At 33.3% G+C, this 25,181-nt stretch overlaps 2 protein-coding genes across 3 annotated transcripts; both read left to right on the top strand.

Annotated features, from left to right (window-relative positions):
• The first annotated feature begins 2,001 nt into the window (after positions 1-2,001).
• Positions 2,002-6,130, top strand: LOC125816511 (beta-xylosidase/alpha-L-arabinofuranosidase 2-like). The gene is made up of 7 exons (XM_049496123.1): positions 2,002-2,559; positions 3,511-3,798; positions 3,895-4,064; positions 4,145-4,242; positions 4,366-4,716; positions 4,842-5,249; positions 5,364-6,130. The coding sequence occupies exons 1-7, from the start codon at positions 2,113-2,115 to the stop codon at positions 5,936-5,938; spliced, it is 2,337 nt and encodes a 778-aa protein (XP_049352080.1). The 5' UTR covers positions 2,002-2,112; the 3' UTR covers positions 5,939-6,130.
• Positions 6,131-6,894: 764 nt separating this feature from the next.
• Positions 6,895-22,558, top strand: LOC125816512 (vesicle-fusing ATPase). Of its 2 annotated transcripts, XM_049496124.1 has the most exons (21): positions 14,151-14,436; positions 14,671-14,766; positions 14,858-14,939; positions 15,650-15,700; positions 16,518-16,685; positions 16,803-16,957; positions 17,088-17,196; positions 17,384-17,483; positions 17,559-17,614; positions 17,735-17,800; positions 17,916-17,998; positions 18,132-18,265; positions 18,706-18,916; positions 19,471-19,602; positions 19,671-19,731; positions 19,836-19,895; positions 20,007-20,065; positions 20,203-20,290; positions 21,380-21,502; positions 21,875-21,940; positions 22,135-22,558. In XM_049496124.1, the coding sequence occupies exons 1-21, from the start codon at positions 14,249-14,251 to the stop codon at positions 22,276-22,278; spliced, it is 2,232 nt and encodes a 743-aa protein (XP_049352081.1). In that variant the 5' UTR covers positions 14,151-14,248; the 3' UTR covers positions 22,279-22,558. The 2 variants fall into 2 exon arrangements, with proteins under 2 accessions (XP_049352082.1, XP_049352081.1); XM_049496125.1 differs by lacking the exons at positions 14,151-14,436; positions 14,671-14,766; positions 14,858-14,939; positions 15,650-15,700 and adding an exon at positions 6,895-7,003.
• The last annotated feature ends 2,623 nt before the right edge of the window (positions 22,559-25,181 follow it).

The following is a 25,181-nucleotide window of genomic DNA, read 5'->3' as shown; positions in this document are numbered from 1 at the left end:
AGGCGGAACCAGTATTAAGAGTTTGGGGGTTCTAAATTTTCTTCTCCTTCCTTACCATTGAGTTGTCAATTAGTTTTGTTAGGGGTTCACAAGTTACTACTTAATTTTTTAGTACAAATATGGGGTCTACGAAAAAATTACTGACTTCTCCCAAATCTATGAACTCCTATCTAGCTCCACCCCTGCGTAGTACACTCTCTTACGTTGTTTTTGCTTTTTCCTCGGATTTTTTTTTTTTTATCCTTTGTAAGAAAAGGTCTACATCGTCTATCCTATACAAAGGAAAACATTTAAGAAGAGTTTAAATTATATAAAGAAAAAGAAGAAGCTAGTCAAGTAAGAAGGTAAATATTGTTGGGCGTATCATTGCCTTCTGTTGTTATATATATGTCTACTACCTTTATATATTATTGTCTTATCGATCGTCATTATTAGTAATTAGTATATATATAAACAATTAGTAACTATTAAGATGCTCATCCCAATAACACATCAAACATAAGAGACTAATTCCATAAAATATTTAAGAGATTAAGCTTAATTAAGTATTATTCACTCAATTTTCTTTTACTTGTGCCATTTCACTTTTTGAGTGTCAAACATCATGAACTTTGACCAACATTGAGAATGTATTTTTTCATTATATTACTATAAGAAAGATTGCAATTTATAATTTTTGAACATCTAATTTCAAATATTAAATTATTCCAAATTCAATTTAATTTAAAAAATTAGTCATATTGAATCTCGTAAAATAAAATATAACAATTAAAAAAAAAACTAAAGGAAGTGATAATTTCCCCATGTGATTGGAGTTGGAGCACTTTTTTTTCTTGTAAAATCCATCCAGCCTTTCATCTTCTATGGCGATGAAGGTTTGACATAGATCCCTATCGTATTTTTTAACCATAAATTATTTGAGAGATTGAGCTTAATTAGTATCAATAATTTCCCATGAGATTGGAGTTGGACCACTTTTTAATCTAAGGAAATTATATAAATTATACATCATCTATCACTAACAAACCCATGATTTACCCAACCACCCTAATGAAACAAACAATCTATACATAGAAAAAAACATTAAAGAGGCTTTGAATCATAAACCAGAAAAAGATAACATCCATTGACAAAATAGTCTTCCCATAATTCTTTGTTTTTATCTATCTTCATTGAATTATCTTAAAATTCATTTCTGTAACACACTAATATCTAGCTGGAAACTTTAATTTGACAAATTTTACCTAACCAATCCCCCTCCCCTCAATTTCTTATCTACTAATCAACGGTAGAATCGAAAAACTACATAGAATTACATTGAATTTAAAATTGTTAATAAACCACAAGACCAAGAAAATAAATAGATGAGATCCATAAGGTTTGAGGTAATCCAAAAAAGGGCTCAAATTAAAGCATACAATACTTTGACAGTTCGATATGTGTCGTCAAAATATTTTGTGAAATTGAATCGGATTCATAATGCACATGAATCATTTTTTAATTAAAAAAATCCTGCAAATCTGTAAGACCAATTTCTTTTATTTATTTATTTATTTATTGTTTTCATGTTTTACCCAAAGCAAACCTTTAAATCCAACGCTATCTCTGTCTTTCACATTCCCCAACGAGCTTCCAAACAAAAAGTACCTATAGAAATTCGAAAAATAAAATCTTTAACTGACCCCATCTTACCATTTTTACAGCAAAATAATTGGACAGCAAAGAAAGAGATAGCAGTTTCTCTCTCATTATTATTTGTACACAAGGTTTAATTAAAGGCACAAGTCATGGAAACTGGACCCCATTAATATTTATTTATATACTACTCCGAACTTAAGTGTCTAAATTATTTCATCTGTACCAAAAGGACTATTTAAGTTTTTAATTTATGACCATATAATTCAAAAATCTCTTAAATTTCATATCTAATCAATTTAAAACAATTAAATTGAAATGGATGGGGAGTACATTTTTTGATTTTTTACGTTTATCCATCACGGGTTGCTACAAAACAACATGCCTTTGCTATCATTTCTTTTCCTATAAAAAAACCAAGATCTGCCTCTCACTACTCATATCACACATCTTCATCTTTTTTTTCTTCTTCTTTACATGAAGAAGAACAGGGCAATGGACGAAATCAAGAAACACCAATACTCTGTTTTGCTCTGTTTCTTCTTCATTTTGTCTCATTTTTGCTTACAATTCAAGCCAGTTTCAGCTCAAACATCTGCTGTTTTTGCTTGTGACACAGCAACCAATCCTAGCCTAAAAAGCTTTCCATTTTGTGATGTCTCATTGGGTGTGTCATCTAGAGTAAATGATCTAGTAAAAAGATTAACATTACAAGAAAAAATCACTATGTTGGTAAACACTGCTGGTAATGTTAGTAGGCTTGGAATCCCAAAATATGAGTGGTGGTCTGAAGCATTACATGGGATTTCATATACTGGTCCAGGAGTTAAATTCAATAATATTGTCCCTCATGCCACTAGCTTCCCTCAGCCTATTCTCACTTCTGCTTCTTTCAATGAAACTCTATTTGAGACCATTGGAAAGGTAATATCTTTTTCTTCTTAATACTATTACTTATGGGTAGTCTTGATCTTTGTGCCTTTTTGGCCATTTCTTGATGAAACCGGTGACACAGTCAGAAATTTTACTAACAGTTGTTCCAATATAATAAAGATTACACATTGAATTAAAATTTTGATCCAGCTAAACGGTATAATTTTTTGCGGTGCTGGCCGGATACTATGGTTATAACAAAAAAAGATTGATGAGAAGTTAAAGGTCAAGTTGTATACGTACGTCGCCATTATGACATTATCTAAGGACCACTCTGTTTATTTGTTTTTTAAACATTGAATGATTTTTATTTTTTTTGAAGAAGACAGTGACTTATGTCCAATTTTATTATGATTAATACGTGTTCATATGTTGTTGTAGATGCTAAAATTGATTGCTACAAATTTGCCGTGTGAATTGATAAGGGTTAATGCTAGATCCTTTAAAGATTTTTCTTTTGGGAAGTGGGATGAATACATTTTTTTTTACATAATGGCTTCTTAAATCAGCAAAAGCTAGTTTCTTTAATAATTAAAGTGTATATCATAAAATAGGATATATGGAAATATTTTAGAAGGATTCCAGCTTGCAATATATTTGGTTAAGATGTTTACATCTTTTGAGAATGACCATAATTGACAAAAGCATGCACCAACTAGCCATTTATTAATCTAACATGCTAAATTGCCCACCCAACCATATGTTATAATAGGGTATATTATTATACTGTCTTTTATGAAAAGGAAAATGATTGATCCTTGTTAGATCTATCATGTGATTAATGTTGAAGAAAGCAGTTGAGAGTTGTATCAAACAACAATGCATTTAAGTTATGTATTGGAATTTAACTTGTGAGAGTATTAGTTACCATTTTTATTAAATTACTAATTTCTGCTCAAACGGTGCATAGAACTTGAACTCGTAAAATGTTGATGGTTGTAGGTGGTGTCCACGGAGGGTAGAGCAATGTACAATGTTGGTCAAGCAGGATTGACATATTGGTCACCAAATGTGAATATTTACCGCGATCCCAGATGGGGAAGAGGCCAAGAAACAGCTGGAGAAGATCCAACGCTCTCTAGCAAGTATGGTGTAGCATATGTTAAAGGTCTGCAACAGCGCGATGATGGTAAAAAAGATATGCTCAAGGTTGCTTCTTGCTGTAAGCATTATACAGCTTATGATATCGATGATTGGAAGGGAATCCAACGTTACAATTTCAACGCTAAGGTACTGGCAGATTGTATGTCCTTTTTCTAAAATACCTACAGTATAATTTTTAGTATGGTAAGCATTTCGTGTTTTTTTGTTTGTTGTGGTGAGTAGGTAACACAACAAGATTTAGATGATACATTTAACCCCCCATTCAAGAGCTGTGTTCTTGATGGAAATGTAGCCAGTGTGATGTGTTCATACAACCAAGTGAATGGCAAGCCTACTTGTGGTGATTATGACCTTCTTGCAGGAGTCATCAGAGGACAATGGAAATTGAATGGGTATATTTAGTGCTTCTCATATTTCATATTTTGTTCTTTCGAAAGAATTCATGAATTTAGAACAAGTATGGTTTATACAGATACATTGTGACGGATTGTGATTCGTTAAATGAGATGTACTGGGCTCAACACTACACCAAGACACCAGAGGAGACTGCAGCTTTGTCTCTAAATGCAGGTTAACCATTTTAAGCCCTTTTAGTTGGACTAATCAACCATGACATTAGTTCTACCCGAAGACAATGGTGATTTTCTCATACTTCTTAACCATAGCTAATCAAGAATTTGCTAAATGTGATAGGGTTGGACTTGAATTGTGGATCTTGGCTTGGTAAATACACTCAGGGTGCTGTAAACCAAGGACTTGTAAATGAATCAGTTATCGATAGAGCAGTCTCAAACAATTTTGCTACACTAATGAGACTTGGATTCTTTGATGGTAATCCAAAAAACCAAATTTATGGAAATCTTGGTCCCAAGGATGTGTGTACTGAAGATCACCAAGAGCTAGCTCGTGAAGCTGCAAGACAAGGAATCGTCTTGCTTAAAAACACAGCAGGATCATTACCTCTATCCCCCAAATCCATCAAGTCATTAGCAGTCATTGGCCCTAATGCCAATCTTGCCTATACCATGGTTGGAAGTTATGAAGGTAGTTGGACGCTAAGTTCTATGCACTGGCAGTATAAAGATTTTTTTACACATGAAGTGTATATATTTAACTTTGAAACACCAGTTTCTAAGAGTCTTTTCTTTCATTTTCTTGAATATTTGCAGGTAGTCCATGCAAGTATACAACTCCTTTGGATGGCCTAGGTGCATCAGTTTCAACAGTTTATCAACAAGGCTGTGATATAGCTTGTGCCACTGCACAAGTTGATAATGCCAAGAAAGTAGCAGCTGCAGCTGATGCTGTAGTGTTGGTTATGGGATCAGATCAAACTATTGAAAGAGAGAGCAAAGACAGATTTAATATAACTCTCCCTGGACAACAATCTCTTCTAGTAACAGAGGTTGCTAGTGTTTCCAAGGGACCTGTAATCCTTGTTATCATGTCTGGAGGTGGCATGGATGTAAAATTTGCTGTAGATAATCCTAAAGTCACAAGCATTCTTTGGGTTGGTTTCCCTGGTGAAGCTGGTGGTGCTGCTTTGGCTGATGTCGTTTTTGGATATTACAATCCAAGTAAGTTTCCTCTTTCCATTTGTTCATTGATTATAGCTTGAGGTGGATGCATCGAATGCCCCATCAAATGAACATGTGACTAAATGCCTAATAAGTTTCGTTGGAATCTTGCAGGTGGAAGGCTCCCAATGACATGGTATCCACAGTCATATGTAGACAAAGTTGACATGACTAACATGAACATGAGGGCAGATCCAAAAACAGGATTCCCAGGAAGAAGTTACAGGTTCTACAAAGGTCCAACTGTATTTAACTTTGGTGATGGATTAAGCTACACCCAATACAAACACCACCTAGTAAAAGCACCAAAATTTGTGTCCATTCCTCTTGAGGAAGGACATGCTTGTCGATCGACAAAGTGCAAGTCTATTGATGCTGTTAATGAGCAAGGCTGCAACAACTTGGGATTTGATATCCACTTGAAAGTTCAAAATGTTGGGAAAATGAGAGGAAGCCACACTGTTTTGTTGTTCACTTCACCACCCTCAGTTCACAATGCACCTCAAAAGCACTTGTTGGATTTCCAAAAGATTCATTTGACACCACAGAGTGAAGGAGTTGTTAAGTTCAACTTAGATGTTTGCAAGCATTTGAGTGTAGTTGATGAAGTTGGAAACAGGAAAGTTGCTTTAGGATTACATGTGCTACATATAGGAGATTTGAAACATTCCTTGACTCTGAGGATTTAAAGAAATCCTCATAGTCCTTAATTATTTTAACTTCTTTTTTTCTCAAAAGGGAAAAGGGAAACTACCACATGGAAATTCTCAAATTATCAATATGTTGAGGCAATTGTAACAAAGTATCTCATTTTGTCAAGGTGTTCAACATATGTAGAAGAAACATGATATTTAAGTTGTATGAAGCTTCTTATTTTGTTATTATTCCTTCTCTCTGCTATTTTTTTTTCTTGACATCCCTATATATTGAATAGAAATGATTTAAAGGAAGTTTAACACTCTACTATCTCCAGACTACACTTAGTGATATTACACTGAATATGTTACTGATAAATATTGTAAAATAGATTTCAAAAGGTGTACCTACCTTTAACTATATATATATATAGTTTGTAGACAAAATACAACCTCCATATATATGTGTAAAGAAGTCCAATATAGTTGAACCGTTAAGTGCAAAGCGTGATTGAAGTGTGGGCGTTATGGGGAAAAAATGCCAAGTGAGAAAATAAAAAATATAAATGTAATGCAAGAAAATGTAACTATAAAAACAGATAATAATTATTTGGGCAAAATAGTGGTAAAACTATGATATAACTATATATATGGGGTTGTATCTCACTTGTGGGATCACATTGGGTATGTTGTTGTATTCTCAAAGGCAGAACTCGTTGGTGAAGGTGCACATGCCTCAACACCTTGACTTCTACAATCTACACTAACACGATAATTAAGCAAGGCGAAGCGCTCAACCTGGGCTGACCAAGTTTCAGGGATTAAGCGTGCTTTAAGAGAGCCTTAAAGAACAGTTCTGGTGAAGTTTTGGTTGTACCATATCTTTCAGCTTGTAGCAAGTCTGGTGTAAAGCATGCAGCTCTTTTAAATTTTTGTTGTGATGCATTTTGGTTATATCCATCTTCTAGTTTAGCTGGTTTTGTTTTTGGCTTAGGCATCAAGAGTACTCTGGTTCAAACACTTCTGTTGATGTAAACATTGTAAGTTTACCAGATATGTCTTTTGTAGGTGGATGCAGTTTCTTTGGCTAATCAAGTTCGCAAGAGATTTGCCAATCAGGTGAAGGCTCTCTCCCCCTGTTTCCTCTTAAAGATGTCTGCTCTCAGTAGTTTTTCTCTTATTATCTTTTACCTGACAAAGCTTATTGGGCAGCACATACGGTGTGGTTCTTCATATCTGTACTTTCAAGAATGATTTTCATGTCAGTATACTTTCTGTAGAATTTTGGAAGATAAGGCTGAATAGCGACCTGATCCTTGAAGTCTAACAATGAAAACTAAACATAGTCTATTTGTTTTATTTTTTTCATAATCAATTTTACATTATCTGAATATGCTCCCCTCCTTGTGCTGACTACTTTTGTCTATGAAATCATGCCATAGAGACTACTGAGGAAAATGACTGACACATAAATGAGTAGCTTGGCTGTACATATTCATTTTACAGTTTACATGTCTTTTATATGCTTTATTAATCAAGATACATATGAAAATGCCTTGGGGTGTCAGTTGGAATCAATATGTAATAACAATATGGAATGAGGTTCTCTTTGTAGCTGTTCAATTATATATTTGTCCCACATGGGGTGAGAAATTGCTTTCGAAGGGGTTTATAGGTTTTGGACTACTCCAAGCCTTAAGATTTTGGATTGGGTGTTCATATCTTTTTTACATGGTATTAGAGTCAACCTTTAGCAAATGCATTTTGGCACTGGTAGACACATTAAAAACAGACACTTAAGTCAGACATGCCCCTTAGGAAAAATGCTCTCAGGTTTACGAAAGGTAGTCTTTCTTTCTTCCTTAAATTCTGTGCTCAGTCAAACCATCACATAAATGGGGACGGAGGGAGCACTCTATTAGAAGTTGATATAAAGTGGTTGTTCTAACCCTTAACTTCCCGGTTTACCAGTTAAGCTGCAGTAGATGTTACGAGTCTAGTTCTGATGAAAGTAACTGATGTATGGATAATTTTACCTATGCAGATTATGACAACTGGGCAAAAGGTGACATTTGAGTATGATGGCAATGGTTATATAGTCACTGTGAATCAAGCTACTGTTGAGGGGCAAGAAAAATCTAATGTTGAAAAGAGGGATGGTCTCAGCTGACACATACATTATATTTGAAGCCGCAAACTCCAGTGGAATAATGGTTACATCTGTCTTTAAGTAATATAATAGTGGCATAAGTTGTCAAAGAAAATGGCTTCCCCTATGTTTATTGGAGTTCCTTTTGAATTGATTCTTGCTCTAACTGACTTCAATACAGATTTCAATTTTTATGCAGAAGAATTCAATTTTGAATCATTGGGTATAGGTGGTCTACGTGCAGAGTTTTCTGGATATTTTTCGAAGAGCTTTTGCTTCCAGGGTTTTCCCTCCCCATGTGACAAGCAAGTATGAAATTTTTTTGCTGAAAAACAAAATTCCTTCTGTTTTCATTAGAACTTAAGTCTATTTCTTGAAGAAATAGTGTAGTAAAATTACTTACTGACATGGCCTTGGCTTTGGGATGAAACTGCTTTTCAGGCTTGGTATCAAGTATGTTAAAGGAATGCTTCTCCATGGACCTCCTGGTACAGAGAAGACGCCGTTAATGAGCAAGGCTGCAGCAAGTTGGGATTTGATATCCACTTGAGAGTTCAAAATGTTGGGAAAATGAGAGGAAGCCACACTGTTTTGTTGTTCACTTCACCACCCTCAGTTCACAATGCACCTCAAAAATACTTGTTGGATTTCCAGAAGATTCATTTGACATCAAAAAGTGAAGGGGTTGTTAAGTTCAACTTCGATGTTTGCAAGCATTTGAGTGTAGTTTTGTTTCCTTTTTCTTTTTCTCTTTTTTCACCCAAAAACTGCCATATATTAATTCATTATGGACATAACATGTCCGAAGGAAAGTTCAGCATCATGTACAATACAAGTTGGGAATAGTCTTTTCCCAAGGAAATTGAGAACTTAGATACGTTGTGTGCTACAACATTAAACCTTCTAGGAATATGTACAAACACGATATGCTCTAGAGATGCTGACATATTCCCAATATCTTCACAAACTACATCTATGTCCCAAGTAGTCTTCACATTTTTCTTCAGTACTTCTACAACACCTTTTGCATCAGAGAGGACATAGAGTTTCCTCCATCCATGTTGTATCACTTTTTCCACAGATTTTCCTATTGCACACGCTTCAACAATCATAGATTTCCCAATAAATTGGATCGGGGATTCATGGTGTCACGATCCAAAAATGGACATGATGACACATGTCTTATCCTACCAAAGATAATTCACCCTATTCAACTTAAGAGATAAATGCAGAAGTAAAATAGAATAAAAGACTAACATATATCAATAATGTGGATAACTTAACATAACTCAAATTGCTCCCAAAATTTGATTGTGACGTGTACAAACCTCAAAGTATTACAATAGATTCAAGAAGAAGTACAAGTTTGAAATGTCTTTATTTTTAGAATAGAATAAGAACATAATAAAAGAGTAAGACGTATACGCCGAGATGATAAGTAGTTACCGCACAAACCCCCAACAATAAGCCTCAGACTTAAAAAGAAGAGGGAGTAATCACAATGATCTGGGCCTATAACCTACACAAGTGTAGAAGCAAGAGAGTAAGTACCAAACAATAACGGTACTCAACAAGCAAACCTAATAACCCTAAGTAAGCAATATCGAACTCCAATCATACCATCCGAACCTCCACAACTACAACTTGCAAAAATCAATCAGCCCAACCTAGCAATTCTCGCTTAAATATAACAGAGCATCAATATAATATCACAATTTACACCTCACTACATATTGCCAATCACCACAATAATTCTCAATATTACAATTGATAAGAATCAAATGAAATGCAGTGCAATGTCATAGAGAGTGATGCATGTCTATCGTAATGATACACATTCGCTATAACTCAGTTTGTGAATCATAGGGGACATATTTGTCCATGCATCCGTCTAATGGCTCAAAATCAAACCAAAAACCCTGTGACACAAACCAACAATACATCTAGACCAAAAACCACATTTTGGAGCTAACGAAACTGTCGGAATTCCATTCCAAGCTTGCTATCTCCAAATGTTGACTTTGATCAACTATCTTGTGCTTTCAACTTTCAAAACACAAAAACTCTTTCGAAACTCATTTAAATACCTCAAGACCTGATCCAATAGTCCTACTAACCCAAAAGTCATATCCAGAAACTGATGGAATTTCATTACAAGATTCGTAACTCCAATTGTTATCAACAACCACTTTTAACAAATTTACCTCTCCAAAACTCTAAAACTTTCAAAAATCACAATTTTATAATCAAATTTCAAAACCAACTTCGTAGTTGATCATACAAGACTCAGGGCAACTATCAGAAGGGGTAAAATGGTAATTTTTTTGAAAATTTTCAAAAATGACCTTCAGAGTCATTACCCATAGTCATGAAGCGAAACACCCTTGCTACCCATAACAACCAAACCAATGCAATGCTTGCATTCTTTGATTCAACTTGTAACCCTGCATCAACTTAAAAAACAGATCCCATCTTCGAAAACTCTTAATTGATAGTCATAATTCTCTTGAAAATTTGCATTTGAAGAATTTGCAAGCAATATATCAAGATATTCAAATAAAACTTTTGTCACTATGTCCGGAGGGTCGGTTAATTCGTTATTAGAACCCCAAGCATTCCTAGACTTCCAAATATGCCACATAATCATTACCATCAAATTCAAAACACAAGTAAAATTGGGACATATTTTTGCCGTACTAATCTTATCATTCCACCACACAAAAAAATCAATAATGTTGGCAAGATCATTCCAATTAATATGACTTATTTTTCAAATTATTTGAGAATCCTGACACTGAAAATTATGTGTTGCAGAGTCTCATCTTCTAAACCTCATCTTTTACAATCACTATTGACATGATTTAGTCGTTTCTTAATAATATTAATTACATGTAAGATATTAAACAAGCACCTTCAAAGAAAATGTTTATGTTTATTAATTATTTTCATTGCCCATAAAAAATTCGAAAAGACTTTTGGAAAAGCATGGTTACTAGATTGAGCAATATTACCCCTAACATCTCTCATCATGCTTAAATTTTCTGTAAGATGATAACCCGATTTTACCTTATAAGTACTCGATTTTGTAAAGTGTCAAATTAATTTATCCATAGAGCATGTAGTAGATAAATGAATGGTCAAAATATTATCAATATCATTTAAACAAAAAAAGTCTATTCAATTTATCTATCTTCCAAGTCTGAAATTCAACACTTACAAGATATTTATTCAAGTAACTTTTCCTTTAAAGAAATCTTCATGGTCCTTAATTATTTTAGCTTATTTTTTTCTCAAAGGGAAAAGGAAACTACCAAAAGATGAAAATTCAAAAATTACCAGTATGTTTTGAGGTAATTGCAACAAAGTATCTCATTTTGTCAAGGTGTCCAACTTATGTAGCTAACAAAATATTTAAGTTGGGTGAAGTTTCTTATTTTGTTATTATTCCTTCTCTGTTAAATTACTTTTTAATACACATGCAAGTGTATACATATCCAAGAACTATTTAAACTAAAAATTGGGAAAAGGGTCAAAAATACCCTTAAACTATGCAAAAGGAACAAAAATGTCCTTTGTTTATAGTTTGACTAAAAAATGTCATTACTGCCGATACTTTGGTTCAAAATTGTCCTTAAACTATGCGAAAGGAACAAAAATGTCATTTGTTTGTAGTTTGGTCCAAAAATGTCCTTGCCGTCAATACTTTGGTCCAAGAATGCCCTCATTGTTATTTAATGGATCAAAATTCTCATTTTCCAAATAAATAAATTATTATTTTCTTTTTAACACATTATTTTCTAATAATATATTTTAAATTAGCAAATGTTTATCTTACTTCAATTCAAAAAAAAAAAAAAAAATGAAAATATTTCTTATTTTATTATCATTATTTTTTAGGGATAAGAGTCTGAAAAATACCTCAACTTTGGTCGGATTTGTTGTTGCGATATTAAACTTTCATGAGGACCTATTACCTCCCTAGACTATTTAATACTGTATTTTAAACATATATATTTTTCCACGTGGACATAAAAAATAATGCAAAATTATAAATAGTAATATGTCCACGTGGGCACATATATACCTTTAAAATACACTATTAAATAGTTCATGGGGTAAAAACTACGGTATTAAATAGTCTAGGGAGGTAATAGGTCCTTATGAAAGTTTAGTATCGCAACAACAAATCCGACCAAAGTTGGGATATTTTTCAGACCCTTATCCCTATTTTTTATTGTGATATAAATATAAATTAATGAAGGATTTACTATGATCTTATATATATGACATATGTTACCTGTCGAAAGGGTACATGAAATTATTCTATTTTAATTAATAAAATGAGATTAAGAGGAAAAAAATATTCCCTACATTTTTGTTTGTTAGAGTGATTTTAGAAGAAAGAAAACAAGAATAATGTTATTTAATAATATTTTAATTAGGAAGAAGATGTGTTTAAAAAGAAAAAATAATATATTTATTCGGAAAAGAGCATTTTTGACCCATTTTATAACTATAGGGGCATTTTTGGATCAAAGTATTGATTGCAATGGCATTTTTAAACCAAAGTATTGACGGTAAGGGCATTTTTGAGTCAAACTATAAACGGAGGACATTTTTACTCCTTTCACATAGTTTAAAAGCTTTTTTGACCCTTTTATGAAGATCTTAGAATTATGATTGATCCTCTATAATAACTTTTTAATATTATTTTTGTTTTTAAATTATAGTATAGACATTTACTTATGTCCCTAAAATTTAGTAGTACTTTTTTGTCCTATCTTTTATGTTTAAGAGTCTTTTTTTCCCTATTAATTACACCAAAAAAATTTAGTTTCCATTTTGATTTTTTCTATTAGATGTAAGAGTTCTTTATTGAGATCGACCCATATTAGAGTTTTTTTAATTATATTTATCTTGTACTATTGACAATTCTCTTCATCACTGGTATGACTGATCTACATATAAAAATAGATTAAATTTGAAATCGATGATTAGGTTAATTTTTTCTACAATTGTAAGCGACTGTTTGGCCAAATCACTAGAACACAAAAAAACACAATTTTGTAGATTTTCTTATTGTTAAAAAACTAAGATGTTAGACAAGTCATTTCAAATAAAAGTAGAAACAATCTTTTTTACGGTTAGGAAGAAATTAAAACCCTTTGATTCTTATAAAAAATAGAAGTGGAAGCAAAAAATTGTTTTTTGCATAACACAAATATTCCTACAATTTATATTATTTATTTATTAATATATCCTTCATTAATTTATTAGCATGTGTAATGATTTGGAATGATTTTTAAATTTATTTGGTTGATGTTTTTAGTATATTTACATAATTATGCTAATATTATATTAATATTTAATCTTTTCTTTAATGTATTTATGTACTATATCGATTGAAAATTTATAATATGTATTTTTAATTAAATAAAAATAATACATAATATATATATACAATAATTTCTCTTTATAAAATAATCTTAATAATAAAAATGCATTGATACATAATTTTTCTTTTTCATAATTCCATTGTCTAAATATTTTTTTAGAAAAATTAGTCAAACACTATCTGCTTATCAAAAAATATTTTTCAAATGAATTAGCCACGTAGTCTCTTTGTCCCTAATTGCTCGTCTACTTTTCCTTTTTTAGTTATCCTTAATTACTTGTCTATTTTGACAAATCAATAAAGGACAATTTTTTTTTACATATTATACCCTCAATTAATTATTTTGAAAAATGTAGAATTTCTAAAAAATCCTAAGTTTTTAATTCATCTACTTCATAATTAATATGAATAAAATGATAAATGCACTATATCAATAATTATTTTCTTAATAAGTGTTTCAATTCAAAAAGGGACAACTAATTAGGAACATAAAGAATAAAATTACTATACTGAAAAATTATTTTAACAAAAATAGTGCAAAATAAGCCGTTTAGGCCAAACAGAAATGGGATAAAATAGATTAAAATTTCATAAGACCAAAAAAAAAAAAAAAAAAACAATAATTTTTCACAAAAATAGCTATAATTAAACCCGTTGTGAACCTTCTCGCCTATATATATATCCAATAACCCGGGTCTGATCCGGAACTGAACCCGCGTTCATTTTCCTTAAGAGCCAAGAAAATGACTAAAGATTTCTAAAAAAAATTTGATTTAAATTCATACGTTGATCTTTTCTTGTTCAAGATTCTTGAACAAGAATGGCAGGGAGGTATGGTTCTTCCGGCGGGGTTGCATCGACGACGATGAACGTAACTAATACGCCGGCGAAAGATCTTGCTTACACCAATTGTGGATATTGTTCTCCTACAGATCTCAGAAATTTTCTTGTTCCGGGATCTAAGTTCGCTTATGCACTCATCGCTGATGCTTTTGTTCTCACTCTTGCATATCCTTTCAAATTTCAATCATTACTGTTCTTATTACTAATTTTTAGATTGAAAATTTATTTTCGTTTCTGTTTTTATTATTGGAGAGATTTCTCCATTGAATGCTGATGAGCGAATTCCGATAAGCGTATGTAGTTTGTGATCTATCGTTTGTGCTTTTCTATTATATTCATACTGCAGCATTTTAATGATCAAAGATAATGCACTATAGTACTGCCTTAACTGTGAAACACTGCCCACGACGCCATTCCTAATGGTCAACTTGGTCTTAATGCGATTCAAAGACGCTATGCCAAAGTTTCCACTGGAGACGCTATATCTGTTAGCAGGTTCGGCAGCACTGTTCAGATATTGTTGCTTACCGTCGCCTAATTTTTCCATGAAATCACTTAATTAGTGCTTTCACTGTTCACATTGCAGATTTGTTCCACCTGAGGACTTCAACCTTGCTTTACTTACCCTTGACTTGGAGTTTGTGAAAAAAGGGACCAAAGAGGAACAGGTAAAACTGTCCTGTGTTTTTGTGTCTCGGCAAGTTTTTTATATCCAACAATGTCTAGTGTTCTATGCAATGGCTTTGAAAGAGTTAGATTCTTCTTGTTAGTTAAAAGTGAAAGAAAGCAAAAAATCTCCAAAGGCTGTTGGAGTATCAAGTGCAAAGCGCGATTTAAGCATGGGCTTTATGGAAAAAAATTGCCAAGTGAAAAAGTAAAAAATATGAATGTAATGCAGGAAAATGTAACTATAAAACAGATAATAATTATTTGGACAAAAGAGTGGTAAAACTATAATATAACTATATATATGGTGTTGTGTCCCACATATGTTGTTGTGTCCTTTAAGGCAGAACTCGTTGGTGAAGGTGCACATGCCTTAACACCTTGACTCTACAATCCACACTAACACGCTAATTAAGCAAGGTGAAGCGCTCAACCTGGGCTCACCAAGATACAGGGATTAAGCGTGCTTTTAGAGAGCCTTAAAGAACAGTTCTGGTGAAGTTTTGATTGTACCATATCTTTCAGTGTGTAGCAAGTCGAGTCTGGTGTAAAGCATGCAAGGTCGTTTACAATTTTTGTTGTGATGCATTTTGGTTATATCCATCTTCTAGTTTAGCTGGTTTTGTTTTAGGCTTAGGCATCAAGAGTACTCTGGTTCAAACACTTCTGCTGATGTAAACAGTGTAAGTTTACCAGATATGTCTTTTTGTAGGTGGATGCAGTTTCTTTAGCTAATCAAGTTCGCAAGAGATTTGCCAATCAGGTGAAGGCTCTATCCCCCTGCTGCCTCCTCTTAAAAATATCTGCTCTTAGTAGTTCTTCTCTAATTATCATTTACCTGACAAAGCTTATTGGGCTGCACATACGGTGTTGTTCTTCAAATCTGTACTTTCAAGAATGATTTTCATGTCAGAATACTTTCTTTAGAATTTTGGAAGATAAGGCTGAATAGCGGACATGATCCTTGAAGTCAAACAATGAAAACTAAACATAGTCTATTTGTTTTATTTTTTTCATAATCAATTCAACATACTAAGTATATGCTCCCTTCCTTGTTCTGACTACTTTTGTCAATGAGATCATGTCATAGAGACTACTGAGGATAATGACTGACACATAAATGAGTAGCTTGGCTGTATGTATTCATTTTACAATTTACATGTCGATTATCTGCTTTATTAATCAAGATACATATGGAAATGCCTTGGGGTGTCAGTTGGAATCAATATGTAATAACAATATGGCATGGGGTTCTCCTTGTAGCTGTTCAATTATATGTTTGTCCCAAATGCATTTTGGCACTGGTAGACACATTAAAAACAGACACTTAAGTAAGCCATGCTCCTTAGGAAAAATGTTCTCAGGTTTAAGAAAGGAAGTCTTTCTTTCTTTCTTAAACTCCGTGCTCAGTCAAACCATCACATAAATTGGGACTGAGGGAGCACTATATTAGAAGATGACATAAAGTTGCTGTTCTAACTTTTTAACTCCCCGGTTTACAAGTTAAGCTGCAGTAGATGCTACGAGTCTAGTTCTGATGAAAGTAACTTATGTATGGATTATTAATTTTACCTATGCAGATTATGACAACTGGGCAAAAGGTGACATTAGAGTATCATGGCAATGGTTATATAGTCACTGTGAATCAAGCTACTGTGGAGGGGCAAGAAAAATCTAATGTTGAAAGAGGGATGGTTTCAGTTGACACATACATTATATTTGAAGCCGCAAACTCCAGTGGAATAAAGGTTACTTCTGTCTTTAAGTAATATAATAGTGGCAAATGTTGTCAAAGAAAATGGCTTCCCTTTTATTTATTGAAGTTCCTTTTGATTTGATTCTTGCTGCTACTGACTTCAATACAGATTGTCAACCAGCGTGAAGCTGCTAGCAGCAGCATCTTTAGGCAGAAAGAATTCAATCTTGAATCATTGGGTATAGGTGGTCTGGGTGCAGAGTTTTCTGATATTTTTCGAAGAGCTTTTGCTTCCAGGGTTTTCCCTCCCCATGTGACGAGCAAGTATGGAGAGTTCTTGCTGAATAACAAAATTCCTTCTGTTTTCATGAGAACTTATGTCTTTTCTTGAAGAAATAGTGTAGTAAAATTACTTACTCACTTGGCCTTGGCTTTGCGATGAAACTGCTTTCAGGCTTGGTATCAAGCATGTTAAGGGAATGCTTCTCCATGGACCTCCTGGTACAGGGAAGACTCTAATGGCTCGGCAGATTGGCAAAATGCTAAATGGCAAGGACCCTAAGGTAGGTCCATCAAACTTCTAGAAATTTTTTCTTTTGATGTTATTGTTGTTGTTTTGGAAGTTACAATGTACATGTCATTTTGCTTTTATTTTCTTGTAAGCATGTGAATTTGTTTTTTTTTTTTCCTAATGCAACCTTGATTGTCTATCGGATTCTTGTTTTTCCTGTTGGTGAATATAAAATGTAGATTGTCAATGGACCTGAAGTGTTAAGCAAGTTTGTCGGTGAAACCGAAAAAAATGTGAGGGATTTGTTTGCTGATGCTGAGCAAGACCAAAAAACCAAAGGTAAGAGAGCTATCATGGCAAGGAATATTTTGAGTTCTAAACTTGGTCCTTTAATCCCCATTTTTGTCTTTCCAGGTGACCAAAGTGAACTGCATGTTATCATTTTTGATGAGATTGATGCAATCTGTAAGGTGGGACCTCATGAAATCATGAATATCTGATTTTTTGAAATTATTACTCATGTTCTTACTATATCCCATGTGGTTGATTCTGTAGATTTAGTTTCTCAACATGATGCTTTTGTTATGCAGTCTAGAGGATCAACTAGAGATGGAACTGGTGTGCATGATAGCATTGTTAACCAGCTCCTAACCAAGGTATGTGTAACAATTTCTAATCATGTTCACAGAGATTAGATTGGCTATATGACCACTGTAGAATGCTTTTTCCTGTCATTGATTCAAGCTGGTTGATTGTTTCTTGCTTGTTTAGATAGATGGGGTGGAATCTCTGAATAATGTTTTGCTCATTGGAATGACAAATAGGAAAGACCTGCTTGACGAAGCACTTATGAGGTAACGGCAGGATCTGTTATAATTTTTGTCGTACTTATTGTTGAAGTTGATATAAATCTATTTTGTTCTAGTATTTCCTTGGTAATTAAGTAATGTTTTATGGTGCATTATGAAAATACGACCATTGATATAGGCCAGGACGACTAGAAGTCCAAGTGGAGATAAGCCTTCCTGATGAAAATGGTCGACTACAAATTCTCCAGATTCATACAAATAAGATGAAAGAGAATTCCTTTCTTTCTCCTGATGTGAACTTGCAAGAACTTGGTATGTAGTCGCCACAACTAGCATAACATGCTGGTGTTTGTCATATGGTTCTTTTGAAATACATGATGATTGTAATAAATTCATGTTACTTCCTTAATTGTTTATCAAGTCAGAGATAATATAACTAACTAAAAGTGTTTTCTCTCTAACCACTTATACTTTTAGATTAGATGGTCAAACACTTCAACATGGTAATGGAGCATGCAAAGAGGTCTTGCAAAAAATGCAAAAGATATTTCCATGTGTTTGGTCATGAAAATGAATTAGACCCACATATGAGGGGGCATGTTGAGACATATTATAAGAAATTAATAATGTGTTCTCTAGAACAATCTATTAAATAAGATGGTCACACACTTCAACAAATCTAAAGATATAATGTTGAACTGAAGGTGTTCCCTGCCACTTCTGACCCCCGCTCCTTTTCAAATTGCATGCAGCTGCACGGACAAAAAATTATAGTGGTGCTGAGCTTGAAGGTGTAGTCAAAAGTGCAGTATCCTATGCATTGAACAGGCAACTAAGCATGGATGATCTTACCAAACCAGTGGATGAGGAGAGTATAAAAGTCACTATGGATGACTTTTTGCATGCTATTAATGAAGTAAGACCTGCATTTGGTGCTTCCACTGATGATCTTGAACGGTGCAGGTTGGTTTTCCTGTTCTTTGTGTACAACTGATTGGTACTATTCCTTGAAACTGTAAGGACAATCTATTTCCAAAATTGGACAGTCTTTATTTTTTCTTCAAGGTGGAAATCTCATCAAATGCTTGTAGGATTGTTGGGCTTGAAGAGAAGCCTTGTAGTATTACCGAGTTTATATTCTAACTTTGGAGGGACAAGCCTTGTTTCAAAGTAGATCGCTAGATCTACTCAAGAACTATTGCCTTCAGCCACATGAAAAAACTTTAGTAAATTTTTTTCCTGAGGAAGGGAAATATTAAGTTGATATTAAATGCATTTGTCTCCTGTGTATTAATTGGAGGTCAGTATAAAGATCTTAGGGCAGGAGAGACCTAAAGTTCAATAGTTGGGAGAAGCACATGTGCTATTGGCAGCTGAAGTGAAGAAACTTGTCTGTCGTAGATTAGATGGATATGAGCAAGGAAGTGATAGTTGGATATTGAATAAAATCTTCAGTACTGGAGCTTAATTTAAGGGTTGTAGAATTTTGCTTAAATTTATGACCCAACAATTTTCAGACTTAATGGCATTGTGGATTGTGGTGAACGACATCAACACATTTACAGAAGAACTATGCTACTGGCAGAACAAGTTAAAATCAGCAGGGGGAGCCCCCTTATTACATGTCTTCTGGAAGGCCCAAGTGGAAGGTAGAAGCTTGTGTTATTCTTGTTTTTTATGTGGTCATTTATCTTGAGTGTTTTCTTTCCATGGACAGTGGCAAGACTGCAATGGCAGCAACAGTGGGAATTGAAAGTGATTTTCCCTATGTCAAGATAGTAAGTTTATTAAACTTTTGGGAACTTGGACAGTTTCTGGAGATCAATCATAAATGCACTATGAAACCCATCTCTCATTGCCTCTTTCCCCTGTGAATTGTTAGATTTCTGCTGAAACTATGATTGGGCTCAGTGAAAGCAGCAAATGTTCTCAGATAGTCAAGGTTACAGACGTTAAACTTGTGCATTACTTTAGTATGATCAGTCAGAATACACCCATGTAATTATTTTTTGCATTTTAATTATTGACTTTGTCGTGTGATAATATGTGGTAGGTATTTGAGGATGCATACAAGTCACCACTTAGTATAGTTGTCCTTGATGGGATTGAAAGGTAATTTTCCTAATAAATAACCTTCAAACACATTAATATGTGATTTTTTATGCATGTACCTGTGCAGACTTGTGGAACATGTTACAATAAATAGCGTTTAAATGCATTATTATTTGTTTATCATGTAACCCCTGCAGACTTCTGGAATATGTTCCAATTGGCCCTCGATTTTCAAATTTGATTTCTCAAACGCTGATGGTGCTCCTTAAACGGCTTCCTCCTAAGGTATTTCTTCATAATTGCTCAGTATTGTATTTCATGTTACTCATTTGGTACTCATAATTGCCTGTTTGCTTCTTTTCCCACTTCCCCTGTGTGTGGGCTTTAGGAGGTTGCTCATGTACATGTATAAGATAACTTAAGAGTATTAAAGCAAAGGAAAGAAAGAAATGTGTAAAAGTTTTCCTGGGACTTGCTTCTGTGGCAACTCTTGAAAGAAATGTGATTCTTTATCTCCCCTTCAGGCATTATGTTCTTGTATGTTTCCTTTGGAATAATGAGATTGTGACTACTGTACATGTGTGTGCCCCTCTTAGCTATGTTAATCTTTTGTTTGAGGAGGTTGGGTAAACCTTTATCAAATGGAACTATGGAAGTATGTAAAAAAGTAGTTAAAGCATGCATTTTTATTGGATGATCTGTCTTCAGAAGATTTGCTTTCATTCCACAAAGCTGAACATTAGTTATTTGTCTTCCCAGCAAAACGAAAATAGGGATGAGCTTTTGTACTAGTAAACAAGAACTCTTTATATATGACTAGTTACCTATTTCAAAAAAGAACTCTTTATATATGACTAATTCATGCAGACTACTTGCCTGGCAGCTGAAAACCAAATTAATGTTAAAGAGGGTCCTGTGCTAAATCTACATGACCTGTAATGTTTTTTTTTTTTAGTAGGGGGGGACTGAAATTCTCTAGTTCTTTTGCCCCACTAGAAGGAAAAGTACAGATAGCCTAGTGGTCAATAAAGTGGTTAAGAATCATGAGGTTCAGGTTCAAACCCCAGGAGAGACAAAAAAACACTAGGTGATTTCCTCTCAGCTGTCCTAACCAAGGGTGGAGAGAGTTACATGGTACTTGTTGCTGGTGGGAGGTATCCCGTGGAATTAATCAAGGTGTGCGAAAGCTGGTCCTAACACCACATTTATAAAAAAAATTAGCACATATTAATAATAAGCTGTGGAGAAAAAAGCTAGAAAAGCCAAGACGCAGGGATGACTTTTTGCTTTGCTGTGATGTGGATTTCATTACATTGTGGTTGGATATGCAACTGCTTTTTGCTGATGATTCTTACGACTGGTTTCACGTTGCAGGGTAAAAAGATTCTTGTGATTGGAACTACTAGTGAATCCGGTTTCTTGGACTCAGTTGGCCTTTGTGATACCTTCTCAGTCACATACCATGTTCCAACACTAAAGACAGAAGATGCCAAGAAGGTAAGAGGGCATCCAAACTGCCACATATTTTATTTTTCATGCAAGTTCCTTCTCCAGTTGAATAACTCTGTAGCTCCAAGATGAAGAAAGATACATTCATGTTGACAAGATGAAGAAAGATACATTCATGTTGACAAGAAAAAAGATAGTATCTTTTGGGCTCTTGAGGATCCATTTTGCTTTTTTGACTGATTAAAAAAGGAAGAATGGAGCAAATGAGCTAGTGATTTGAGAAAATTTTGCACCAGTCTCTCTCATTATACTAGATACTTTCTCAACTCTAATTCATTGGTGCAATTACTGGAGATGTGTGACCTAATGTCATCCCTTTACTATACTACCCTAGTATTGATGTTTTGATGTTCTTTGCAGGTGTTGCAACAACTTGATGTCTTTGCAAGCGATGACGTTGATTCTGCTGCTGAGGCCTTAAATGATGTAAGTTTCAAGGCTCTCTGCTCCTCCCTGGCTTTTTGACCAGCATGCTGCTATGCATTTGTTTTCTTTATACCAGCTGTTCATATTTGTCTCGTCGCCTCCTGATATATTTGGGCGCTGCTTGAGAAATTAAAATTTCAGGCACATTACAGAGTATTGATAACTAACTCTTGATTTGTGTTGTCTTATGATAGATGCCCATCAAGAAACTATACATGGTTGTTGAAATGGCTGCTCAGGGTGAACATGGTGGGACAGCAGAAGCCATCTATTCTGGGAAAGAAAAGATCAATATCGCACATTTCTATGATTGCCTTCAAGATATTGTTCGATATTGAGTAATTTAAGTAGGAACCGTGGTTTTCCTGTGAGTCCTTTACATCTTACACACCCGTTGATGGGGTTCTTTTATTCACGAGTTATTCAGAGGTATTTATTGGTGATTTACGGAAGTATTTGTTAGAGCTCATTCAAAACTTACATTCGCTTTCTAATTTTTGCTACTCTCCTTTTCTTTTCCTTTTGGTGTGCCAGTGTATTGTAATCTCTGTTGAGTTGAACATTGCACCTAATACGAATATTTTCCTGGTAAAGCAATTGATATCGGTTGAACATGTATGGAGAACATCACTAATATTCGGCTCTATCATACAAATGCACCACCTGAGTCTTTATAATAACTCTAGGGTGAGGATCAAGGTAGACCCAGATTTATGATAAGAAATCAAATTGGTAGCAGAAGACACTAACACGAAACAGTTGGTTAAATTGAGGCGATAGCTTGGCCATCGACAACTCAATAATAATAGATAGAAAAAGGTAGGAGAGGGGGCTGAGGGACAAAAAAAAATGTACAAAAACTAAAGCTACATCACATGTATGCTAAATGTAACTCGGCCTCTAATCGATCTACATCAAGAAATATAATTTACAAGAAAAATATCTTACATTTCCTGCCCAAGCAAATCTATTATTCAATTCCCTTGCTTTATTCATAAACTTTGATAAACAAAAAGAAAATATTTTTTGTATAAATTACTACATTTAGTGATTGATTTGTTAGTAAGGCCAAGCAAACACGCGCGAAAGTTGATATTATTGAGGGTTGACAGAACAATAATATAGCTCAAATGAGAAAATAATTAATAAACAAAATATTAATTAATTTTAAAGTAGTAAATATTTGTAAGAGTTCACGTCTTACAAATAAGTAAAAATGTAATAATGGTAGCTTTAATTAATTTCAAAGTCATGTATTTAATTAATGTGTTATGTCTATTTAGAAAGAAAGTTGAAAGATGTTTTTTTTTTAAAAAAAAAACGATTACTATTTTGAATCAGATTCAGTTTATCAAGTCGATAAATACTTGACTCTAAATATATTCTACTAAGGTTATAACTTGTACGCAGGCTAACTGATAGAAAATAAATATTACTATATATACCTTTTGTCACAAACAATATGTACATTCACAATACTCCACTTTAAAGGTTTAAATAACTTTGTTATCTGCAAGGTCTATTCTGTCTTCCACCCTTACTCTTTTGGTGGTATATATATAAATTTATATTATAAAGTATTTATTGTTTAATTTAATTTCAGACCTAATAATATGACTATTAGATTCCTAGTTCACCTGATGTCACACCCTTTGTTAGGTTATAAGTTGGTCCCTATAAATTACAAATTGCAAACTAATAGAATAATTAATTAGAACTATTATTAATAAACTAATTTTGATTTTAACAGATAGTGAAACTTTTATAAATAATTGCAATATATTCAATGGCTGACAATCAGCCAGTTGGATTCCACCTATCGAAGAAATGATCAACAACTTATATGGAATTTATATATACAAATATTTAGGTATATTGGTTTTCATGTTATGTTAAATATCAGATTAATTAATGGCTGTAATTTCACTTTATATATGCAGTTTAATTAGGTATAAGGTAATTTCATCTAATGCCATCCTTTCATTCTTTTCTTTTTCTTTTTTTTATACTATAGTAACGACAGTCATCTGATAATTGAATTTGAGTATAACGAAAGTTATCTCTGTCAAAATAAGTTATTAGGTCATCTCATGTTTTTTTCCATCATATAGGAAAGGCCACCTAATTTGTTTTATACTAATTCACGGAGAAATCAAAGTCATTAAAGGGACCTGCAAGAAATTAACAAGAGATGATGTTGTTTAATTAATCTTATAATTTTGGCGTTTATAATTATACCACCTTGTGATGATGAAAACCATAGTTAATTAATGACACTTTGAAATACTAATTTGATATCATGAAAAAGATTGTCACTTAGATCCCATCATCCACAGTTAGAATTAAACATTGTTTTTGTTTCACAAAAGAGGATCACTTTGAGGACCACTCAACCTTAACAAGAAAATACAATGACCGGAAAGAGATTAATGTGGTGAAAAATAGAGTGATATTAAATTGAGATAGAAGAAAAATATAAGAATAATTTTGTCCAATTATTTTTTGTTAATATTTTTTTAAAGACGTTTAAGAAAAATATGATAAGTAAAATGAATTGATGAAAAAACAACTTTTTCCGATAACAAACGTACAAGGGCAACTTGGTGAATTCTATCTTATATCGTTTGATAGAGTCAATACAAAATAGTACTAAGTAGAATATATTAGTAACGCTGAAATTAGTTATGCGAAAATTGTGTCTTATCTAAGGTTTAAATAACTTATTATTACTCAATAATAAGGGTAATATTGATTCTTTTTTTCTTTTAATCTTCTAAAATAAATAAATAAATAATATTTTTTTATATAGTGGACAAGTGAAAGAATTCGAAAGAAATATATTTTGATTTTTTAACTTTGTTTTTTTTTTTTGCCCTTGGATCCTAATTGAAATAAATAATGTTGCAACAAGGGGGGTGGTAGGGAGGTCCCTTCATTCTTGGATGCTTACGTCAGATGCATTATTAACTCCTAATTATTTTCTTAATTAATTAATGAATGGTGTTAGTTGGTTTAGAAAGTGATAGGGATTAATTCTCACCAAATTATTACATTACAAATAATCTAATATATTTAAAACAAATAGCTATAGTTTTTTTTTTTTTATGTTATATGGATATAACTATACAATAAATAGCAAAGTTAATTATACAAATAATCATGAAAGTTATTAAATATTAAATATGAAAATTATTATTACAAGGATAATTAATTATGTCTAGGCACATTTTATGTGATCAGT

This window comes from Solanum verrucosum, unplaced genomic scaffold (assembly GCF_900185275.1).
Source record: "Solanum verrucosum unplaced genomic scaffold, falcon-dt-bn FXZP01000261.1, whole genome shotgun sequence".
NCBI classification, from domain to species: Eukaryota; Viridiplantae; Streptophyta; class Magnoliopsida; order Solanales; family Solanaceae; genus Solanum; species Solanum verrucosum.
The sequence above is the reverse complement of the archived record's forward strand: the minus strand, read 5'-3'. Positions and strand labels throughout refer to the sequence as shown.

Bases quoted from the DNA above. Each gene is read 5' to 3' on its own strand.
- LOC125816512 (XM_049496124.1), top strand. From the start codon at position 14,249: ATGGCAGGGAGGTATGGTTCTTCCGGCGGGGTTGCATCGACGACGATG. The intron at 19,896-20,006 runs GTTACAGACGTT...AATATGTGGTAG, and splicing joins AATGTTCTCAGATAGTCAAG to GTATTTGAGGATGCATACAA. The intron at 20,291-21,379 runs GTATTTCTTCAT...TTCACGTTGCAG, and splicing joins TTAAACGGCTTCCTCCTAAG to GGTAAAAAGATTCTTGTGAT.
- LOC125816511 (XM_049496123.1), top strand. From the start codon at position 2,113: ATGAAGAAGAACAGGGCAATGGACGAAATCAAGAAACACCAATACTCT. The intron at 4,065-4,144 runs GTATATTTAGTG...TGGTTTATACAG, and splicing joins GGACAATGGAAATTGAATGG to ATACATTGTGACGGATTGTG. The intron at 4,717-4,841 runs GTAGTTGGACGC...GAATATTTGCAG, and splicing joins CATGGTTGGAAGTTATGAAG to GTAGTCCATGCAAGTATACA.